The sequence below is a fragment of the Lepidochelys kempii genome, chromosome 3, assembly GCF_965140285.1.
Source record: "Lepidochelys kempii isolate rLepKem1 chromosome 3, rLepKem1.hap1, whole genome shotgun sequence".
Taxonomy (NCBI): domain Eukaryota; kingdom Metazoa; phylum Chordata; order Testudines; family Cheloniidae; genus Lepidochelys; species Lepidochelys kempii.
The window spans coordinates 65,703,550-65,726,668 of record NC_136382.1 but is presented as its reverse complement, the minus strand read 5'-3'; the positions used below and the strand labels follow the sequence as shown (position 1 = coordinate 65,726,668).

At 41.0% G+C, this 23,119-nt stretch overlaps 1 protein-coding gene across 2 annotated transcripts in view; it reads left to right on the top strand.

The window, feature by feature from the left end:
* The window catches only part of ME1 (malic enzyme 1), a 343,107-nt gene that overhangs the window by 267,362 nt on the left and 52,626 nt on the right, over positions 1 to 23,119 (top strand). For both annotated transcript variants that reach the window (XR_012157982.2, XM_073336566.2), the window contains exons 7-8: positions 6,702 to 6,811; positions 14,750 to 14,847. Coding sequence is in view for 1 of the 2 variants with exons in the window: in XM_073336566.2 (XP_073192667.2) it covers positions 6,702 to 6,811; positions 14,750 to 14,847 (208 nt within the window). In the remaining variant the exon portion in view is untranslated. The remainder of the gene's footprint in view (positions 1 to 6,701; positions 6,812 to 14,749; positions 14,848 to 23,119) is intronic.

The window sequence follows — 23,119 nt, the reverse complement described above, 5'->3', positions numbered from 1 at the left end:
CTTTGCGGTGAACATTTGCACTGTGCTTATTCTTGTCATGTAGTAAACTTATTTAAACGAAAACTCTAACTATTATGGACCAAATTTCAAAATGCTGTCTTGATATTGCTATAGTAAGTGCAGAGAGTGATTTGTGAAAGTAAATGGAAACCTCTAAGTACCTGCTTCCCACATGCAGTTTCCATTTGTAGGCATAAATATGAATGTTAGCCCACAAAAATATTTCATGCACAAATTTAGAAATTCAGTTCAAGCTTTTTGGGAGATGTGATCCCATTAATAGTAATTATTAAGAATCATGTTTATAATGTAGCACCTTTCATTCTGACATTTCATTTTAACCCACACACTACTGAAGTGCAGCCAAATATTTATATTTTCTTTAAACAACTCTTACAGAACTCTTACAAAAAAATTTGACTTTTTTGAATCAGTGTTATATCATGTATTCATGGAGTGAAAACCTCAAAGCTGAGCTTTTCTAGCATTTTTCAAGCATTCAAAGTAAAATTATTGACTAGCAAAGAAAAGGAAGAACTTCTATTATTCTATTGATGATTTTTAATTGTTCAAAGAGTGTGCTTTTCAAGAAACAACACAACATACATATAACAAGCACAGATCCTAATTGCTTAAGCTTGATAGAAAGATTTACTATATACTGTGTTTTATAAATATCTTTTCATAACAGGACTCCTGTCCCTGTTTAAGATAGAAATTATTTAATTAAGTACCCGTGGTGTTCTACTTTAACCGCTAATAAGAATATAAGCTTATAAGAATATGGGATCACTTACTTGGGATCTCTCAGTATATTAAGGGGCCAATGTACAATACAAACCTTTAGAAGCTGAGAAAGTATCATGAAGAATAAAGCCATTTACCATGTCCAGAGGGAAGACAGGATTTCTTTTGATTCACTGTTTTTATTTCTGATATAGGCTATGCAGACACTTGACCAATCAGTCTGTTCAGTATTCAAAAAAGAAGTGTCACAGTGCCAAGTCTCTAAACAAGACCTGAAAATTTTGAAAAGAAAAAGAATCTCAATTAGATCATCTGTCTCAAATCTAGGTTCATCTTTTTTAAATGAGTATAAAATGAAAAGTAACTTGAGATTGCTCTTTGATAGACCATAGAACAGTCACAATGGGAGCGCTGAATTGTAACACTGAAAAAATAGTTGAGTAACTAAAACAGACTAAGATTACATTTTCAGTCTCCCAGAGTTTTATTTTTGACTTCAGAAGGGGCAGGATCAGGTAGCTAGTGAGCCAATACAGCACCATAAAAAGAGAACCTCTGAGCAATTCATTAGTTTATTTCTTTTATTCCAGACTCTCATGGAATTTCAAACACTGAAGAAATCGCTAAAGGCTTGCCAAAGGACTTGCCAAAATTTACAATGTATTTGATTTTTTTAGAATTTTTCATTCAAACCTAAACCCTGACGCTGAGCATCTTCACCTTTTGGGAAAGTTTGCATGTATATCGAAGTTTCATGGCTATCACACAACTTTATAAGGACCTGAGCCAAAAGCCTAGGTCTGAGTAACACTGACATTTGGGGAAGTTTTGGATCTGGATCCGAGTCATGCAGCTTTGGCCCATCTCTAATTTTTAATAAAATACATAGTTATCATTTGATTGTAGGATATTCAATGGCCTAAATCACCATATTGTTCAAGCACCTCATAAACATTAATGGATTTAATCTCTGTTTTACAAGTGAGGATCAGTAGCTTGCAAAGGTTACACAAGGCGTTAGTGGCAGAGCAAAGTTTAGGACCCAGCAAATCCCAGTGCTTTAACTACAGAACTATTGTTGCATAGCTATTTTAAAACAAGCATATGAGTAGAGAAAAATATTGACATGAATGTTTGTTAGCATATAACAAAATATTTTGATGTCAGTGGTAATGGTAAATTATTCTAACTAAAGTCTTAGTCTGATCTTCTTGGTATAAAGTATATTACATCTAAAGTCTCCATTGATTATATCGCTTGTTAGAATAAATGGAATCTGTACCAGTCAGATTCCTGGGTGACCATAATTCATTGACAACACTAAAAAAAAAATTGAAAAAATGAACATGCAATCAATCAGAAACCATTCTACAATGAAAACTTTATTTTTGAGGTACTATAGATATACTCAAAAAGAAAAGGAGTACTTGTGGCACCGTAGAGACTAACAAATTTATTTGAGCATAAGCTTTCATGAGCTACAGCTCACTTGCTGTAGCTCATGAAAGCTTATGCTCAAATAAATTTGTTAGTCTCTACGGTGCCACAAGTACTCCTTTTCTTTTTGCGAATATGGACTAACACAGCTGCTACTCTGAAACCTATAGATATACTGAATGCTTTGCCAGGGTTCTTCCATTGAAGAGGTCTCTCTCTCTCTCTCTCTCTCTCTCTATGTGTATGTATATATATATATATATATATGTGTATATATAGAAATTTTTTATACTGTGCTCATCATGGAGTATCTGAGTACCTTCCAGTAGTGCATAAATCAATGTGACTACACATCTATCACACGTTTGGGTTCTCATTCTGTTCCTAGACAAAGAACCGTGTACAGTGTGGAATATCTTGTTCTGATAGGTTTTGGTTTTAAAAAATATATAAATATACCTGTTGCTGTGTGTTTATGTAAGAAAAGGCAAGGTTAAATAAATACATCTTGCATTTGGAGCAGAAGATGGTGAGGTTTGTGGTGGTCCTTCGTTTCTGGGAAATTCATCATACAGTTTGACCACCCCCTAAAAAAATTCTGTCTTCTGTACAGACAAGCTTTACTCTTATTGAGTTTTTCATTTTGCCAAAAGAACGCAGTTGTCAACCCTGGTCTTCATCCCAAAGCTTTAGATAGTCTTTAGATATCCTACGCCCAGGCCAGGCAGCGCATTGAAGATAAGGACTGAGGCTTTGAATTTGAGTCTATGGGAAGCCATTGTAGAGAGCAGAGGACAGGTTTAATATGTTTGCAGTAGCCTTTGTTGCTGAGGATGGTAGTTCTGAACTGGTTGGAGTTTCCTAAGTTCTGAAGCCTTCATGCCGAGGTATATTGCATTGCTGTAATCCAGCTGAGAGATGATGAAGGCATGAATAACTGAAGCCAGGTCTTCATCTGCCAGGATGGAATGGCATTTCCTAGTCAAGCAGGGATGGTAAAAAGTGTTGTTTGCAGATGATGATGTGTGAGAGCTCAGCATCAGCAAGAAATCCAAGAGTCCTACTGGACTACTGACTGAATTGACTAGTCATGATTGTGTATCTTCAACTAATGGACACTGCATCATGGCTGCAAGTTCTTCAAAGTACTTTCCTCTGTTCACCAGCATTACCTCTGTCCTTCTGGTTCAGCATCAACCAGCTGTTCTTCATCCAACAGCTGATCTCATCCAACCACTAGGCCCTCTTGGTGATAGTGAAGTGGTTGTTTGGAGTCAGTCATGATTTACTATACCGAATTACTGACCAACAGATTTCCTTTTTAACCATTGGCCTCTAATTAATGTTTCAAATAGTGCCAGCATTTCCCATAAAATCTGAAGATATATGTTCAGCAGGGATTATTGTCAATGGAGTCCTTTCTGTTCTGGCTAATTGTAATATGGCTGTAAATGTGTATTTTCCATAGAGATAAATATGGTCACAACAATTGTTTGCTTTTGTTTTTATCTTATGGTTTTGCTCAATGTAGTTTGCCTAGTACACCTGAGTTTTAAAGGAAAATTGCACTAATATACACTTTAGACTTGAGTTAAATATTGTAATGAACAGGCGACTGTGTATGTGTACACTTACCTTTTCTGGATGGAATCAGAACTGCTCTTCTATCAGAACTGTATATCTTGGGTCTATACTGCTCACAACTAAAGAAGATTCTTATTTAGCTCAGGCAGTTGGGTTATGTGCTTTTGAACAGGGGATCTGAGATTTTGCCTTGCTGTTGTTCATTGTAGATAGTGGCATAGTACTCAGTGCCCAGAGGCAAAACAACAGCAGGGGTTCATTACCTGGCGTGCTTCACTCAATAATCACAATGGGGTGGAGAAGCAGAAAAGTTTATTTGCAAGTGCAAACAAGGTACAGGGAGAATAGAATCTCAAATCCTGCACATCAGAGCAGGTCATTACACACACTTATATTCCTTAATGCTACCGCACTACACATTAGCCAATCAAAACTTTACACAAATACTCTGCCTTCCTTATATGGGTTACAACAATGTTTAAGTTTTTTCATGCAGTTGATAGATTTCCACTCCATATGGCTAAATGCAGTGCCTTGCATAATGACAGGTTTTAGAGTAACAGCCGTGTTAGTCTGTATTCGCAAAAAGAAAAGGAGTACTTGTGGCACCTTAGAGACTAACCAATTTATTTGAGCATAAGCTTTTGTGATCTACAGCTCACTTCATCACTTCACTCTTATGCTCAAATAAATTGAAGTGATGAAGTGAGCTGTAGATCACGAAAGCTTATGCTCAAATAAATTGGTTAGTCTCTAAGGTGCCACAAGTACTCCTTTTCTTTTTGCGAATACAGACTAACACGGCTGTTACTCTGAAACAATGTTTATTTCCTGCAACCTCTAACAAGCATTCCTAGCAACTTAAACAACCAGCACATCCTGTCTGGCCTTGTAGCTGTCTCTCCATTAACTTGGATCAGCAAACCTTACACTATGAGGCATTTTCTGCGGCTGCAACATTGTTTTAAGAGCAAACGAGCTTACTCAAACCAGCCAGGCCTGAATTCTATTAAGGGGGGGTTGAGAAGAAGCCCTTAGGCCTTCAGCAGGGAGACCTCCTCGACCCTTATGGCCTTCCATCCCCTCAACTTAACTAGTGGCCATGCCCTGGGGTCTCCAACAATACCATTCAATAATCATATCTTTGATTAGGGCTTTATAGTGTGTATGATTGCAAATTAGATTAAACTGATTTTAAAGACAGATTTTTTAACATATCTTTCCCCTCTTGTTATTACAGGTAGAGTTAAGGTTGTTTAAGTGTCTTAGCTGTGCATTTCCATACCATTGAAAATGGGGATGGGGGGGAAGTTAGTGTTAGCCTTAAGTCTGAAATTCCTATGCTTGTAGCTCTTGGTGTTTTCCTATACCTACGGTGTTTTTGTTTACACTTAAGTTACTAATTGTATTCTCAGCCTTAATTCCATCTTAATTTGTGTGTGGGGCAGGTTGTTTTGTTTTGATTGTTTTGTCTCAATTTCCTTGGTTTTAAAAAAGTATTAAAAATATCACACATGATCTCTAAACAAGAAATGCAAAGAGAATGCTACCATGCAGTATTTCTGATGATTTGAAGATACATTGTATCAATGTTAAAATTGCTTTAAAAAAAAACTTCGAAGGACAAATTCATCAGTGTACCAGACAAGCACAAAACAGCTAACATAAACTGGTGAATCTGGCCCTTAATATGCAATTGATCTATTGGATTAGAGGGAAATGTATAGAGATTGATGCTATGCGAAAAGACGGATTAGCATTTTTAAAAGGCTCCCACTGTGCTCCCTGGCAGTGCTGCTTTGGTGCATAATGGAGTCAAGGCATCAATCTATTAAGAGTCTTGCAAACACTACTGCTCAAGCTGGCATGCAAGCACAGAACCATTAGAGAACAGTGAGAGTTGAGCCAAGTAATCTACCATCTTGATACCTGTCCAGTCTCCCTTATATTGATTCACTACTATAGAATTGGCATCGTAATTGGCTGAGTTACCTCTGATGTTACACTGGCCCTATTTTAGAATTACCTGAGCTGTTGAACTGCCCTATATAATCACATCAAATGGATACAGCAATCATTAATAATTTAGTTTAATTACGTCCTAATTTCTCCAAATGTAACCTATGCAGAAGATTTTAATTAATTTTAACTATATGGTATGCTTGAAGAGTCTGTGTCATTCCATTCTTAAGATCAATCACGAGAAAGAAAAGACTGAAACTGATGTTAACTTCCTGAAATGATGCATTTTTAATTAATTTTAACATGAACTAATTAACTATTTACTTGTTAATTTACTGTAAATTCATTGTATACTCAAACAGTAGATAGTGCAACTTTGGATAAGAGATGCTGCTTTTTTATTCATACCAAAGAGGTTACATCCCTGCTTTAAGTACAAAATTAAACTCAACTTTAACTACTGAGTCATGGCCAATGCCTCTGTAGTTATTTTTTGTTTCTAATCGTTTTGTTCCCTGTGTCTGAATTCCCTCAATATCTGCTCATTTCTCTTTGACACAGGGTAATCAAAACTGAGCACAGTATTCTGGGGGCATCCTGTTGATTTGCATAATGGTATTAAAATAAATTCAGTGTTTTCCATCCCATTCCCTCTGAGTCCTATTTTTTCCTTTACTTGACTACTGGTACACATTCCCTAAAGGTTCCTGTTGAGATGTCTGCAACCTAGGCCTTTTTTCCTGAACAGTTAATTAATTTAGAACCCGGCAAGGTGTGTGAATAGTCCAAAATCTTCCTTCCAAGTAACGTGTATGAGTACAATAACACAAAATATAGGACAGAAGCTCATGACTTTCTGTATAGTTTTTATTATACTCTGATCCAAAATCTGACTCCAAGGGCTTCCAATTTTATATGTGCAACATTGCATTGTTTCCTATTTTAAATTTGCATTTCCTTTGTATTTCTAGGTATGGCATGAATTGCCTTATTCAGTTTGAGGATTTTGCTAATGCCAATGCATTCCGCCTCCTGAATAAGTATCGTAACAAGTACTGCACTTTCAATGACGACATTCAAGGTAAAATATTCTCATCCTACTCTATTTGGGTGCTTAGAAGATAGGAAGTGCTTGAAGTGCAATGGGCTGCAAACCCAGGAAATTAAATTTCTAAAAAGTTCATTGGGTCGCTGTGGAGTGCAGTTTTACCATTGGCTGGGGCAAAATCCCCTCTGATTGGCTTCTTTTCCCATGAGCCTGGCTCCTGGAGAACTGCAGTTGATCATGGCTGCTGCAGGAAGCAGTCAGAACTCTGTGCTCTCCCCTCAGCCGCTGACACCATTCTGACTGGAAGGTAGGGAGGCGGAAAGAACCTAGCAGCTCAAGGTGGCTCTGCTCCGTCGTCCCTGCTCTCCTTCTATGAGCAGTGGGACAACTCTCCCCTCTCTCTGCAACACACAGCCTCGGAAGGGGGAGGTGGACCCCAAATTGCAGCTACTCCCCTAGGCCTGGGAGAGATGAAGAACCCCAAGAGCTGCTGGGGGCAGAGCTGATGTGGGGAACAGATTGGGGCAGAATTGAGGGGGGACTGGTGGGGACAAGATCAGTTTGGGGATTGAGGGACAGAATTAATTGCTGAGCAGATGTAAGGGCACGTGTAGTGGTGATGGTGATAGACCCCCACAGGCACCTTTTTCAGACCAAGCACTGTGGGGGATAGGTACACCAGGCGTCCAGTGACCTATTTTTATTCCTCTCCTTTTCCCTATTAATTTACATCCTACACTCCATCTAATTCTAGACATTCATTTAATTAACTTTTTAAGAGTTAAGGCTGTGTGATATAACTTCCCTTGCAATTTAACTTCAATTCTTCTTCATGCTAGTGTCTAGAGATCCCTTACTGTGGGCATTTCAGCCTGCTTGCAGCTTAGGGGCAAATACAGATCTCAGTCACATGCAGCACGGGAATGCCCCACCTCCTGAAGGTTCCCTCCATTTTTTTTTCTCCCTCTGCAACAGCTGACAACTCAGCCAGGCCTTCCTTCTGCACCACTATCTGCTCATCTCCCAACCAGCCCTTTTTGGAGTGAGACCTGCTGGTTGGTACCACCAGGCTCTCTCAGTTTGGGATCAAAAGGGCTAACTATAGTTTTGATAAAATGAGGTCGCTGGACAGTGACCAGAAGAGAGACCCTATGGAGCTGTGAAAGAATTTCAGGAACAGCTTTGTCACATTCCCAGTGTCAGTAACTCATAGAAAGTCCACAACCAGAATGGGATCATCCATCATCTACTTCGGAATGGACCACTGCAACCCACTCCCCATCCTATTTCTAGACTTACAGAATTGAGGGATAAACAGAGCTGTCTGAAACATCTAAATAAATTCCTAATGGAGGTTTGTCTGCAAAGCATTCCCATTTTACCATCCTCAGAGAATTCTTATGTTTTGCAGATGGATGGCAGCTTTTTTCTTTTCCCAGCTCTGATTATTTGATTTTACATATGCTCCTAGGGTCCCTCTCCAGGATCATGGTAACAATAACATTCCCTTCAAGAAAGAAGGAAATTCATTTATCTCTTCCAGGCCAATTTTTTTTATCAGAGATTTGTACAGAGAGTATTCATCCTTCTGTCAGGCACAAGAGCTCATCTCAGAAGAATGCTAACAGAAGATCAAGATGGTCATAATGAAAAACAACTGGGGTCACAGAAACAAAAATACAATTCTTATTGGAGCCTACTAGGAATTCTGATCTTATACACAGACATGCTGCTATGATCTAGTACCTATGATACCTATCCAGGAATTCCAAGTATCTCTTCTGCTTCTTACCCAATCTCCTCTATTGGCCAAGATCTAGCTCCAATTGTATATTCTCCACTCCCAAAACTGGTGAATGCAGAGAATCAGGGTTTTTTTTAAGGTATCTACCCCATTCATTTTAGGAAATGGGTACCAGAGAGAACACAGTATCTACCACAATGATTCATTGAGGTCTCAGAGTATTGCTGCTCCTTCCATGGATAATAGACCAGTTCTGGTCATGACAGTCAAGGTCTGATAGTTTCTTTATAACTGTCAAGAACACAATCTGCTGTACACCAGAGAAAAATTCTACTGTCCTCGGTGGAGCAAAGTTTCTTATCTCTATTTGCGCTGCCCACCAATAGCGAGATGAACACCAAGACTTATGAGAAGGAGGTCTGATTATCAGAGTGGTTGCTGCATGTAGAAATATTTTACTTACCATTGTCAGTTTGGTGGGCTGGCGATTGACCTCCTTAAATCTGTACACAGTAAATAAAGTGCCCCTCGGCCTCTGTAGGTGTCAGGATCTGGGATGTGAAGTGGTGAATGACCTCTTGTAAAGCTGGCAAAGTCCTTACTATATGTTTTCCCACCTTTTCCATTGCTAAAACCCCTCTCCTAATAGGCAGGCTTCTCTACATCTGTACTTGGGGTTGATAAATAGATATTTTTAATTGGACTAAGCCTATAAAAGGTGATGTAGCCATCCCATCCACTCAGCATGAACTAGGCATATGCAGCTGAAGGATGGAGGAACAAAGGGTGTCTTTCTTTAAAATTCTTCTTTCCTTTGGATTGGAGTCAGGGGCTACCTTCCCCACTCCAGAATGAAGTTGGGGGAGTGGACCAGTTCTTGAAGATGTTGGTAGGGAAGGAGGAGATAAAAGCCACCAAGTTGCCCCTAGAATATTTATAAATGTGTTTAGCCAGAGTCTCTAGTGGGGGGTCTTATTGAGAGGGCCTCTGAAGGAGCCAGGGGTGGATTTCTCATGTGAGGCTCCCTTCTAAGCCACCCTTAGGCACTGGACTTCCCTCACTTCCCTCCTTCGTCCCTTCCACTAAGGGACTGAACTCTTTTCCCCATCCCCAAGATCATGGTCTTCCTTTTTTCCTCACTGGGGGCTGAGAGAGGAGAGGGGGCTCTTTTCTGCCTCTTTTGCCTTCTCTACCCTGTAGTGGGAAAGAATGGGGAGTTAGATGTTCCTAACACTCATTGTAATAAACTGTGCTTGCTGTACTTTTACCTCATCCAAAACTCCCAAATCCAGATTAGCCCAGATTTATTGACTTTGAGGGCATACTGCAGAGCTCATTTGTTTCACCTGGCCTTTGAGAAGAAGTAGAGAGAATGAGGTACAGACTACATACAGGGATGCTAGTATTTATGTGTTTCTGCTTGGCAGAAGTGTGAGCTGCTTGTAATGCATTATGTTTTTGTAATTGTAAATAGTTGGGAGATCACTCAGAGCCATGGGCACCTTTTAATTTCTTCTAAGTCAAAATGAAATAAAATCCATAAATATAAACCTATCATCCTCCACTTTGTTTGTTTCTCTCTTATTGTATTTGGTTGTAACCTAGATTGTAAACGCTTTGGGGCAGGGACTGTCTTTTTAGTAAGCTTTTCTACAGTGCCTAAAACAATGAGGTCTCAATCTGTGATTGCGAACCTTAGGCTATGCCCTAAAACACATAAGAAGAAGAATAAGAAGTAATAATATGCCAACATGCTTCTGGCTCAGGGCTGTGCCAATAGCAGTAACAGGAACTGCAACAGAAACTTGGGAAGAATACAAACAACTCAGTAAGGTAGGGTTTGCTTCCAAATTTCATACCCATAATGTTCGAGTGGGTTAGAATTTAGTTGTAATAGGGGATTTGTCATCTCTGCTAGAAAAAATTGTTTCAGCATGTTAACTTTCACAGCTGCTTACTACCCCCCTGAAAAATGCCATGTTCTGTTGTCAAAACTTTCAGAGTTTATTTTTCCATAGTCTTTGTGATGGTATAGAATAGCGGTAGAGTTCTTCTCATATTCTGGAATATTCACAAGATCATCTTATGTTTTGGCACTTGCCTGGTGCAGATTGTGTTTTGATTGTCTTTCCAGAAACTGCAGCTGATCTGCATGGTGAAATGTAAGGTCAAACCATTCGTCACAGTAGTTCCGGTTAAACAAATCTGCTGCTCACACTGCCATTTTTCCCCCCTTTTCATGAAGAACAAATAAGGCAAACTGCTGAAGAGGAGTGATGACAGTTACTGCCAACAACAAAGAATGATAGTGAGCTGGCTACTCTAATAGAACTAGATCTTTATCATTTTACAGAAAATGGCTGAAGAAAACAAAAGTGGAGTTCTTTTACAATAGTTTGTTTAAAACTGTTGCCCTTTTATAAAATTAATGAATTAATAATAAATGTTAATCCTCAGATCTTAGTACATTACTACAGTGACACCTACTTGCGCCACTTTAATTAGAAATCGATAATCATACTGTACAATACATGCAAAAATGCCCAGAGCAAAAACCTAAAATATTACTATAATAGTATAGTTATGAAAACTCTTAACTTTTTCATTTAAAATAGAGGATTATAGGGAAACCCAGAATTCACTAGAGGTTACCAGCTGTAATTGGTACACCAGCAATGCATAATTATAGTTTGAAACGCAATAGATTTGCCTGCCTAGTGACTTAGCGGCAGAGTGTCAGGCACTCTGATAAGTAGAATCCCAGCATTCTGGTATGTTCACATCATACACACAGAGAAACTAGAAAAAAAATATACTCTGAATACTCTCGTTATGTTGCTAGAAGGTTGCAATGTAACACTACTTTATTTCTTAGAATTCAGAACAAGACCCCCAAAACAGGCTGCTCCCTAAAGCAGCAAGGCACAACTCGCCTTACCTTGCTTACAACTGTTCTTTTTCCAGACTGACACTTCTCTTGTGTTCCCAACCTCAAAACTCGAGTTTTCGCTGATCACATGTGAAAAGTCGCCCAAAAATTACCAAATGACAGCGTACTTCAAAAAGCACAAATTTTTGACATTTCAAAAGAAATCACTGAGATTGGCAACACTGTGCAGCAGCTTCTGTTCACTCACATGTGGGCCTTCTTGGTTTATACAGTTCCCCTGCATCCCCCTTGGCTGCTTCCCCACCCCATTTGATACATCCTATGGTCAACAAGAAGCCCCACTTTGCCATGGCCTGCTCTGTTCCAAATAGCACATATGCCACGTGGCTTTTGCTAGCCAGGGGAGGTGGATTTGGTCCAGTTGCCTGTGGCTCAGTGGCTGCTCTCTATCAGATAAGTGCAAAGAGACATGGACTGGGGAGCAGTGGGGATCTAAGACCTTGTCTACTCTTGCCTATGCTTAAGATGGCATGTAGGGTACGTGTAGCTACATACCGCATTGAAAGGCAGGCTGTGTCCACACCAACTGCAGTGTGTAGCTGCACGCAGCAGGGAAAGTCTCCTACAGGAACCTTTTTCCTATTGACAGAATCTTTCACTGTGGTGGGGAAAGGCTCTGGCAGCAGGGAGGCAGCAAGACACTACACTGCTACAAATAGCAGTGTAGATGTGGGAGGCAATGCTTGGACATGCAGTGAGCCATGTAGGGTATATACCCAAGGGTTCACTCATGTAGGGCACCCTCATCTGTACTCAATCACTAGAATCTGACATTGCCCCTATAAACTCTATCAGCCAGACCATTCCTTCCTCAGAGGTTTTGTATAATTAATCATAGAACCTCTTTAGAACAAACCTCCATTCCCAGCCAAAACCTCAATGAGAGTTTGTCTTAGCTAGCTGGCTCACATGATAGCTTGTACTTTACATGTCTCCACATGCAAGACTGCGTCTCCACTCTTTTCAGGGGTGGTTAAGATCCGTTTATCAGTCAGTCAGACACAGCATAGACTTACTGGTAAAAGTTCCTCCAGGAGCACTGATATCTCTGTCTTGGTAGACAGACCCCATTTAATCTGTCAAGGTATTTTATTTCACCAACCATCCCCCCTCAAAGATGCTTGTAATAGATGCATCCACACAGCTAGGGTTCTCATTTAGGCAGTCTCCAATTCAGAGCCTATGATCTCACTAACACATACATTTATTAGGGCTTAGATGTTTGTCTAGCCTGCAAGGGTTTCTTACCCCTCCTTCAGCGTATAATTGCCAGGCTCTAATAGACAATACAATGGTGATACAGTATATAAACAAAGAAGGTGGGGCAAGGTCTTCCGCTCTGTCAGGAAGAGAATTTTTTTTGTGGGAATCAACCTGGTACCTCTTCGTTTACCAGGGACTCTCAAAAAGTTGGCAGATCGTCTCAGTGGGAAGGGCTCGGTCACTCCTGAGAGGGAATTGAAAGACTCGATTCTGGATCAAATATTAATGAGCTGGGGGGTTCCCTCAATAGACTTATTTGCTACCACTGTAAACAAAAAGTGCCCCCACTTTTCTCCCAAAAAGGTGTGAGTCCAGGTTCACTGACGGATGCTTTTCTGATTTGGTGGGGAAAGGTTCTGCTGTCTCTCCTCCCCTCCCCACACTGTAATTAATTCCCCGGAAAATACATCAGGATAAGTCTGATATAATAATGCTTGGACAAATCTGCTTTCGTTTTCTGACCTGTCAATAGATCTACTCTTTCCACTTCCAATTCTGCCATACATTTTTCAAAATCCTGGTCTGGTGCTCAATATCTGACAGCATGGAAGCTACCTGGTTGAATTCTGTTGATAGCAGTTGTTCCAAGGCAGTTCAAAAGGTTTTAATTCAGAGCAGAAAGGCTAACGTATAAAAACAATTCCATTTAGTTTTACTTGTGGACTTTTGAAAGACATTCAACTTTGAGAGTCTTCTGATTCTTTTATCTTGGACTACCAGTTGTTGCGAAAGCACTCAGGATTTTCAATTACATCTATCAGTCACAATCTACACATGTTGGGAGTCATTCTGTTTTTTTCCCTTCCTACTGTATCAAGATTTTTTAAAGGGCTGACTCATATATTTCCACCAGTAAAGGAAATGTTTCCTACATGGGAGATGAATGTGGCGTTTCTAGCATTAATGGACTCTACCTTTGAACCTATGTCATTGTGTTTTTGTTGTTCCATCTTTCCATGAAAACTGCATTTTTCAGCTATCACTTCAGCTTGCAGGATGAGTGAAATATAGGCCTTGACAGCAGGCCCCTCGATTTGTAGGGCACCTACTTGGGGTTCTGTTCATACCTTTACTAATTACTACTCCATTGCGGCAGCTTCTAGATCAGATGCCCAATTTAGCAGGGCTGTCCTACAGATGTTCTTTAAATAGGAGTCCTATCACACCCCTCTTTGATAGATAACTGCTAGTCAGCCCTCTACAGTGGGATCCATGTAGACAACTGTTGTAAGAAGAAAGAGGTGTTACCTACCTTACAGTAACTGGAGTGCTTCAAGATGCCTTTGTCCACAGGGATCCTGTGACTCCCCCTCCTTCCCCACTGACACAGTCCTGTACTGGGATATTCTGTGTTGCTGAAGGAACTGAGTGGTGGTTGGAGCTGCTCTGCCCTTTCTTTCCTCAGAAGGGGTGCAAGAGCATGCATTATGTGCATGTGCAGCCCCAGGGGATGCTGCAACTAAGACTCTGGGCTCACTTGCATGGGGCACACACAGCTACAGTGGGATCCATGTACATAAAGACACCTTGAAGACCTCCAGTTACTGTAAGAGATAAATAACCTCTCATTTCATGTTGCACACTAATTGAAGCAAAGGTCTCTATACAACTCTTGCCTTAGTTAGTGTGCATCCTGCCAATGGGAGTTGGCATTTCCCATTACTGACCATGTCTGATCTTGCTCAGTTCCTGAGATCTGGTCAAATGAATTCTGAGCACTAGGTGGTGTGGTTGGCAAGATAGAGTACATGCTAACATAGCTGAGATTAGAATCAAGATCATAATCTTTATTTTACTTTATTCTAAAGTTATTAGTCTCGTTTATCTCTGATTTAATAAAAACAAAGTATAAAGCAAAACAAACAAACGACTCCCCATCTAAATTGTAATTGCTAACTCTCAAGTATTTGCATCTTTTAGCTATATGAGTACTTCGAAATCATTGATAATTTTTACTTAAGACTTTGCAATTACTATTTCAAGAGTAGTCAAAATTATTCATTTTGTATTTTAGGAACAGCGTCTGTGGCTGTTGCGGGTCTTCTAGCAGCTCTGCGTATCACTGAGAACAAGCTGTCCGATCACAATATCCTGTTCCAGGGAGCTGGAGAGGTATCTTTATTATACAGCAAGGAAGCTTCTCATGTGAAAACCTTGCTTTTATTTCAGAACAAGTTGCATGTATCTGATCCATAATAAGATACTTATTAGGTTAAATAACAATCACCTGCAAAAAAATTTTCTTACTTCAAATATACATTTTGTCGAAACTCCTTTAATTTTCCCAAAGCATCCTATGAAAATACCCATCTTGATCAGATGAACTATAGTCCGCTATTAAAACGTCAAGTTCTTCTTTGAATGATAGCCCCTATGTGTATTTCACATGTGGGTACCCATGAGCACCATGCACCTGAGTCTGGAATTTTTTTACAATCAGTATCCATTGGCCCAGACATGCTCAGTAGCTCTCGTTGTGCGCTGAACTGAGGGCATAAAGGTTGTTGCATACCAATGCCTCTTCAGTTCATTCTTACTGCCGCATGGTCCGAGTCAGAATCTTTGGTGTCCTGAGATTCATTTCTCCTGTGCCATTGCGGTAAATATATTGTATTTTTGTATATAATTGTTTTAGTAGTTAGTTATTTCCCCCCTTTTCTCCTCCCCCTGAGAAAATCCCCCCCCAAGAATGCTGGGATGATGTCCAGGGTTCTGGGGTTCAAAAACTTTTCTTGCCCTTGATCCTTTTCTGTGCCCAATGAACGTCAACACTGCTTCTGTTGCCTGGGGGAGGCTCACATTTCAGCCAAGTGCAGCATCTGCCACTCCTTTCCCCCCAGAAGTTGTGAGGGTCAGGAACTGAAGCTAAGGAAACATCTGAAGGAGAAGGCAATGAGACCCCAATTAGGTCCAGGCTGGGGACTGACCCTGTACATCAATCTAAGCAAGTGGGCAGTGCATCTTCGAGCACAAGCTCAGAAATAGAGGCTGAGAGTTCTAAGAAACGCTTCCAATGGAAGTAAGGGGCACTGTGTTAGGCTGTCTACCTCACATGAGGCCTGAACGGTTCTATTAGGCCAATTAACTCATACCTGGAGGAAAGGCAAGGAGTGCTAAAGCGTAATTGCTGATGAAATCCAGCTGGGGAAGGAGCTGGGTGGGGTTTATAAAGAGGAATTTTGCAATAGATGGGGACTGCAATGAGGTGAGCCTGCAGTCACGCTCCCTGATACAAGGTGCAGAACAGAAGACCGAGAAAGAGCAGGGTAGGGAGCAGTCCAGGGAAGGAACAGTACTGTCTGAGAGGGATAGACCTGAACTGTTGGTCTGAGGGTCTCTGGATCATAATCCGGAATAGAGGGAGAGCACATATTCCCCTACCAGTTGCTGCAGAAGTGGTGCAGGCAGCTCAGTGGATATGGAGAGGGCCTGAGTCTTTGAGGAAGGGGATTCTGATAATACTCAGGAAGGGGAAAATGATGGTGACTTGGCCAGAGGGCTAAGCCACAAAAGAGGCTCTGCAGCTCCTGACCAGAACAATGGGTTGAGTGACCCCCTCATGGGGTGCGGACAGTGGTGAGCCAATTCCCCGGATGAACCATGAAGAGGTGCCACCGAGCAGTAAATAGCCAAGCCAGACTCCGTTACCAGCACTCTCATAGACATAGGGACAAACCATGGTGGTCTAAGATTGCCCTGAAGAGAAAGGAAGCCTCTTTGATCCCATCAAAGTCAGGAGAATCTGCGTGCATGGGCGCTAAAGACTTAAGCCCGAGTAAATCATCTTGGCAGGAGAAAGTGGAATGCAAGGATATGGATCTGCTGGTCTAGCATCGATTTCAATGGTAAAGGCTCAAGATAAACAGCTTCTGGTGTTGCCATCCAAATCTAGAGCTGTTGGTGCACCTATAGCAACACATCTCCAGATGGATCCAACTTCCCCGTGACCAGGGATACTCTGGTTCCAACTGCTCCACCAGGGTGAACTGAGACCTTTATCTCGCCAGAGGACATATTTCCTGTCCCTTACCCACATTGACTCCTCTTATCAGGACCATCTCTATTCGGGGACATTGTTACACCAGAGGAAGAGACTATTCCAAGGATTCAGAGTCATTTTCCTGTCTCATCCACCAGTGTCCATACACAGCTATCAGTACCATCAGTTATACTCGTAGTCCAGGATCTGGCCTCTTCTTCCAGTGAGTCGGAAGCTCCACAGGAGGGCCTGCAACTCCGGATAAAGGTGGCCCTGGACAGAAGCTCTAAAAGATCAGGATTCTGGCCTGCAGCCAGACATGATTAGACAAGAGACAAGTGGTACTTTATGCCATGGCATCCTCCCCCGCCAGTTGATCCATCCTACTGGAGGCTGTGGAAGCCCTACTCTGGACACCCGGGATTGGTACATAAGCCTTATTTATCATTGACCATCTATCCCCAACCATAGCTGTCGAGCATTTTGAGGAAGGTGGTGAGCTGGTTCTGACAGTTCCGGGAGCGATTTCATCATTTTCACCAGATGAGGCGGTTACTCCATCTTCTCTGTCTCTGCCAGATCACCAGTATCAGGAGCTCTTGCATAAAATGGCACCAGTGCTGGAGATTGAGCATGAGGAAGTCCAGGTGCCTCAGCACAGATTTCTGGACATTTTTCAGCCTTCCGGTCCAGGTTGAGTGGCCCTCCCCATCAATGAGGCCATCACGGACCCAGCAAAAGACAGTTCAGCACATTCCTGCTTCTTGTGCTCCTATCCCTAAGAGGGCCAAGAAGTGTTACTTTGTTCCAGCTAGAGAGGGAGAGTTTTTATTTTTACCCCCATGGCCTAACTCCTTGGTGCTGCAGGTGGCAACAGAGAGATCCAAGCAGCAACACCTCAAGGCTACTCCTTCTGATAAGGGACACAAGCAGCTCGACTTCCTGGGGAGAAAAGTCTTTTTTCACCTCCCTCCAACTCAAGATCTCAAATTATCAGGCCCTCTTTGCCAAATAGGATTTTACCAGTTATGCTAAGTTTCTAAATTTTAAGGACAAGCTCCATGAGAAGGATAAAGCCCACTTCCAGGCCTTAACTGACAAAGGCAAATTGGTGGCCAAGACTTCCCCCCAGGCAGTGCTGGACATGACAGATACTGTGTCTGTGGGGATGTTATGGCCATTGTTATGAAGAGAGACATGATTAATTCTCAAGTTTCCCTAGAGAGGTGCAGAGTGCCATCCAAGATCTGCCCTTTGATGCAATCAATCTCTCCACTCCCTCAAGGACTTGAGGACAGCTCTTTGCTCACTTGGCATTTATACCTGTCCCCAACAGAAGACATCACACACGGGGTAGAGGGTGAGGCTGCCTTGTCAGCCCTTTTATCAACGTCTTCAGGAGCCATCAAGTAAAAGACAGAAGATTTATAAGCCCAGGAACCCAGCCTCTGCAACATCCACCACCACATCTTACTCTAACCTTCAGTCAAAGGTTCTTTTGGCAGGACTGTCAAGACCTGCGTCCCTTTATTGAATCCTCTTCATTCTCTGCCTCAGCTTTTTTGGAAGCTGCCTTATCTAATTTGCTGACAACTGGAGGGCCTTAACTACCGATAAATGGGTACTAGAAGTTATTCATGGTGGCTATCTGATCAAGTTTCAAACAAATCCTACCCAGAAACACCCTTCCCACTTCCCTTTCAGGGATGGCTCTCACAAGGAGATTCTCCAACGGGAATTGGACTCACTTCTTCCCTAGGGAGCCATAGAAAGGGTTCCACCTCAACATCGAAGGAAAGGGATTCTACTCCTCTTACTTCCTGATCCCCAAGAAAAATATGAGGTGGAGGCTGATGCTACGAATGCTGAACGTTTTCATCTGAAAACTAAAATTCTACATGTTCTTTTTGGCATTAGTAATTCCTCTTCAGAGGAGGGTCTGAAAGACACATACTTTCAAATAGACATTAATCCATCCCACATCTTCTTCAATCAAGATTGTTACTAATGCAGAGTCCTCCCCTTTGGACTGGCCACAGCACCAGGGTCTTTACCCTGTTTTTTCAGTAGTGGCAGCTTTGGTGAGAAGAGAAGGATTTACTGTGTTCCCATACCTTGACAATTGGATTCTAATGGGCAGCTCCTACGAAGAAATCCAGCAGGCAGTCCAATTTCTAGTCAGTCTGCTGCCTTGCCTAAGTGTCTACCTCAACCACAAAAAATTCATTTACCTCCATGAGGTCCATAAACTACTTAGGTTGATGTTGGACTCAACCAAGCAAGAGCTTATCTAATCTCTTGAGGTTTCAGGCCATGAGTGCTCTCTCACACCAAGTCACCATCAGACTCTGCACTTCAATCAGAACTTTCCTTTCCCTCCTTGATGGGCCTCATGCACACAGATGATGCCATTCACCAGGTTTTATCTTCATTGTCTACAAGACTGGCTCCCTCCATGAACTCACCAGAGTGGGGCAACATCAACAACAAGGTGACAGTTCCGTCCAGGGTTTTGGACTCTCTCATAAGGTGGACAAAGGTGGAGAAAGTTTGGTGGGGATCCCTTTCCTTACACTGACTCCCAAGGCAACCATCATTACTGATGCCTCCCTCTTAGGTATGAGAGCTCATAAGGGTGATCATATGGTACAGGACATCTGGACCCCCTCATGTCATAAATATAAAGGGAAGGGTAACAACCTTCCTGTATACAGTATTATAAAATCCCTCCTGGCCAGAGGCACAATATCCTTTTACTGTAAAGGGTTAAGGAGCTCAGGTAACCTGGCTGGTACCTGACCAAAAGGACCAATAAGGGGACAATATACTTTCAAATCTAGGGTGGGGGGAGAAAGGCTTTTGTCTGTCTGTCCTGTGTGCTTGCCGGAGAGAGATCAAGAAAGCAAGCAATCCAACTCCATTAGAATTAGTAAGTACTAGCAAGGAAATGCATTTGTTTACTTTTGTTTTGGCTTGTGATTTTCTCTGTGCTGAGAGGAAGGTGTATTCCTGGTTTTCTTTTTGTAACTTTAAAGTTTTTGCCCAGAGGGAAATCCTCTGTGTTTTAAATCTGATTGCCCTGTGAGGTTAGCTTCCCTTCTAACTTTACAGAGATGCTTCTTTTACCTTTTTTCTTTCTAATAAAGTTCTGTTTCTTTTAAGAGCCTGACTGATTTCTCTATTGTCCTAAGACCCAGGGGTTTGGGTCTGTGATCACTTTGTAACCAATTGGTTAGGATATTATTCTCAAGCCTCCCCAGGAAAGGGAGTGTAAGGACTTGGGGGGATATTTTGGGGGAATAGGAACTCCAAGTGGTCCTTTCCCTGATTCTTTGTTAAATCACTTAATGGTGGCAGCGTACCCTCCAAGGGCAAAGAGTTTGCCTTGGGGAAGTTTTACCCTAAGCTAGTAGAAATAAGCTTAGGGGGTCTTTCATGTGGGTCCCCACATCTGTACCCTAGAGTTCAGAATGCACATAAATATACTAGAACTCAGGACAGTCCATCGAGCCAGCAATGCCTTCTTCCTTCTCATCCAATCCAAGCACATCCAAATAATATCATCCAACATGGTTAGCAGCAATCAGATGACTAACATAATGAACAGCTTTGTAAATGGTGTAGGATCTGAGGATAAAATAGGGAACAAATAAGTTAAGAATTATTTTGACAAGTTAGATGTCTTCAAGTTGACAGAGCCTGAAGAAATACATCCTAGAATACTCAAGGAACTGGCTGAAGAGATTTCTGACACACTAGTGGTTATCTTTGAGTACTTGTGGAGGATGGGAGAGATCTAAGAGGAATGGAAAAGGGCAAACATACTACCTATTTATAAAAAGGGAAATAAGGACAATCCAGGGAATTATAGACCAGTCAATACCTGGAAATACAATGGCGCAAATAAGCAAGCAAGCAAACACCTAAACAATAATAAGGTGATAAGTAACAGTCAACGTATATTTGTCAAGAACAAATTGTGTCAAACCAACCTAATATCCTCATTTGACAAGGTAATAAGCCTTGTGGATCAGGGGGAAGCAGTAGATGTGATATCTCTCTACTTTAACAACAAGGAGTCCGGTGGCACCTTAAAGACTAACAGATTTATTTGGGCATGTTAGTCTTTAAGGTGCCACCGGACTCCTTGTTGTGTTTGTGGATACAGACTAACACGGCTTCTCCCTGATACTCTCTACTTTAGTAAGGCTTTTGATACTGTCTTACCTGACCTTCTCATAAACAAACTAGGGAAATATAGCCTAGAAGAATCTACATAAGGAGGGTGCACAATGGGTTGGAAAACTATATTCAGAGAGTAGTTATCAATGGTTCACAGTGAAGCGGGATGGCATATCAAGTGGGGTCTTGCAGTGATCTGTCCTGGGTCCAGTTCTATTCAATATCTTTATAAATGATTTAGATAATGACATATAGAAAACCCTTCTAAAGTTTGAGGATGATACTGAGCTGAGAGGGGCTGCAAGTGATGTGGAGGATAGGATTAGAATTCAGAATGATATTGACAAAATGGTCTGAAATAAACAGGATGAAACTTAATAAGGACAAATGCAAAGTACACCACTTAGGAAGGAACAATCAGTTGCACATATACAAAATGGGAAATTACTGGCTGGGAAGGAGTACTGTGGAAAAGGATCTGGGGATTATAGTGGATCACAAACTAAAGATGAGTCAACAGGGTCCTAGTGTTGCAAAAAAAGGAAACATTCTGCAATGTATTTGTAGGAGTGTTAGGAGTGAGTAGCTCCTATGAAGAAATCCAGCCCGCAACCCAATTTCTGGTCAGTCTGTGCCTTGCCTATGTGTCTACCTCAACCACATTCTTTCACTCTACTCAGCACTAAGACCTTAACTGGAGTACTGTGTCCAGTTCTGGGCACCACGCTTCGCTAAAGATGGGGACAAATTGGAGAAAATCCAGAGGAACTGTAACTAAAATGATTAAAGATCTAGAAAACATGACCTACAAGGAAAGATTGAAAAAATTGGGTTTGTTTGGTTTGTAGAGGAGAAGACTGAGGGAACACATGATAACAGTCTTTAAGTATGTAAAAAGTTGTTATAAAGAGGAAGGTGATAATGTGGAATAGTTCTCCTTATACATGGAGGACAGGATAAGAAGTAATGGGCTTAAATTGAAGCAAGGGAGATTTAGGTTAGACATCAGGAAAAACTTCCTAACTGTCAGGGTAGTTAAGCACTGGAACAAATTATCCAGGGATGTTGTGGAATTTCTGTCTTTGAAAGTTTTTGAGAACAGGTTAGACAAACACCTGTGAGGAATGGTCTAGATAATACTTAGTCCTGTCTCAGTGCAGGGGACTGAAGTGGATGACCTACTGAGATCCCTTCCAGTCCTACATTTCTGTGATTATTCTGCCACTCAGCATCTACCAGATCAGATCAAGCCCACAGAGAGCATCAATATCTGCATCAGTGATCTGAATGTATTGGAGACTTTAGAGATGCTTTCAACCTTGGTGCACACAGATCATTCCGCAGCTTTTGCTCCATATTGAGCAAATGGAAGAATCTCTGGTTAAATATTTTTCTGTTTAACACTGTTGTGCTTGGTGCTGTATAAAGTCAATGGAAGACACAATCTCTGTCCCTATGAGTTTATTCAGAATAAAACTCTATATTTCTAAAGCAAAACCCAAAACAATAAGCTGCTGTTGGGCAAGAAAGGGGGGCGCCGTTTGATTCTCAATGAAATTGCATAGTGAAGAACAAGAAGCAAACTGATTAGTGTTTGTACTGGGTTGATATTCAAAATTATTCAGTATTCTGTTGTTTTTTTGTGATATCATTCAAAAGAAATAAAACTAGACTCCAGTAATAATACACGCATCTAGACAAAGAACTGAAAAATGGAACTTTTTTCTGGGAGAACAACCAACTGTCTACAATTACAGAATACTCGAGTAGTAGATAAGAGAAGCTATGCCTTCTTGATGGGCTCTTTTAAGAATGATTTGAGATTGAGATTGTATATTACTTAATAAAATATAGTGTGTGTTGTGTAGGGTTCTTGAAATTTAAAACAAAAATAAAGGTTTTTTATAGGAAAATAAAAATCGTATTACATTCTCAAAGATTATTATCTGGAATAAGTATTAAAACTCATCTTAAAAGATCAGTGTTAGTATTTATTTCCAGTAGTGCCAACAATGTGCAAAGAGGTGTGGTCATATCAGTCAAAATTTAACCAGTGTGCTTTGGATTCTATAAAATACTATTTAAATTGTTATTCTTTAAAAGGAATCTTGAGTATCATTTGGTGGGTTGGTTTGTTTGTTTATATTAGCTTTGGGTTTATTTTATTTATTTATTTATTTATTTGTATTTATTTTTGCTGTTTAAACTGTGTTGTGAAAACCA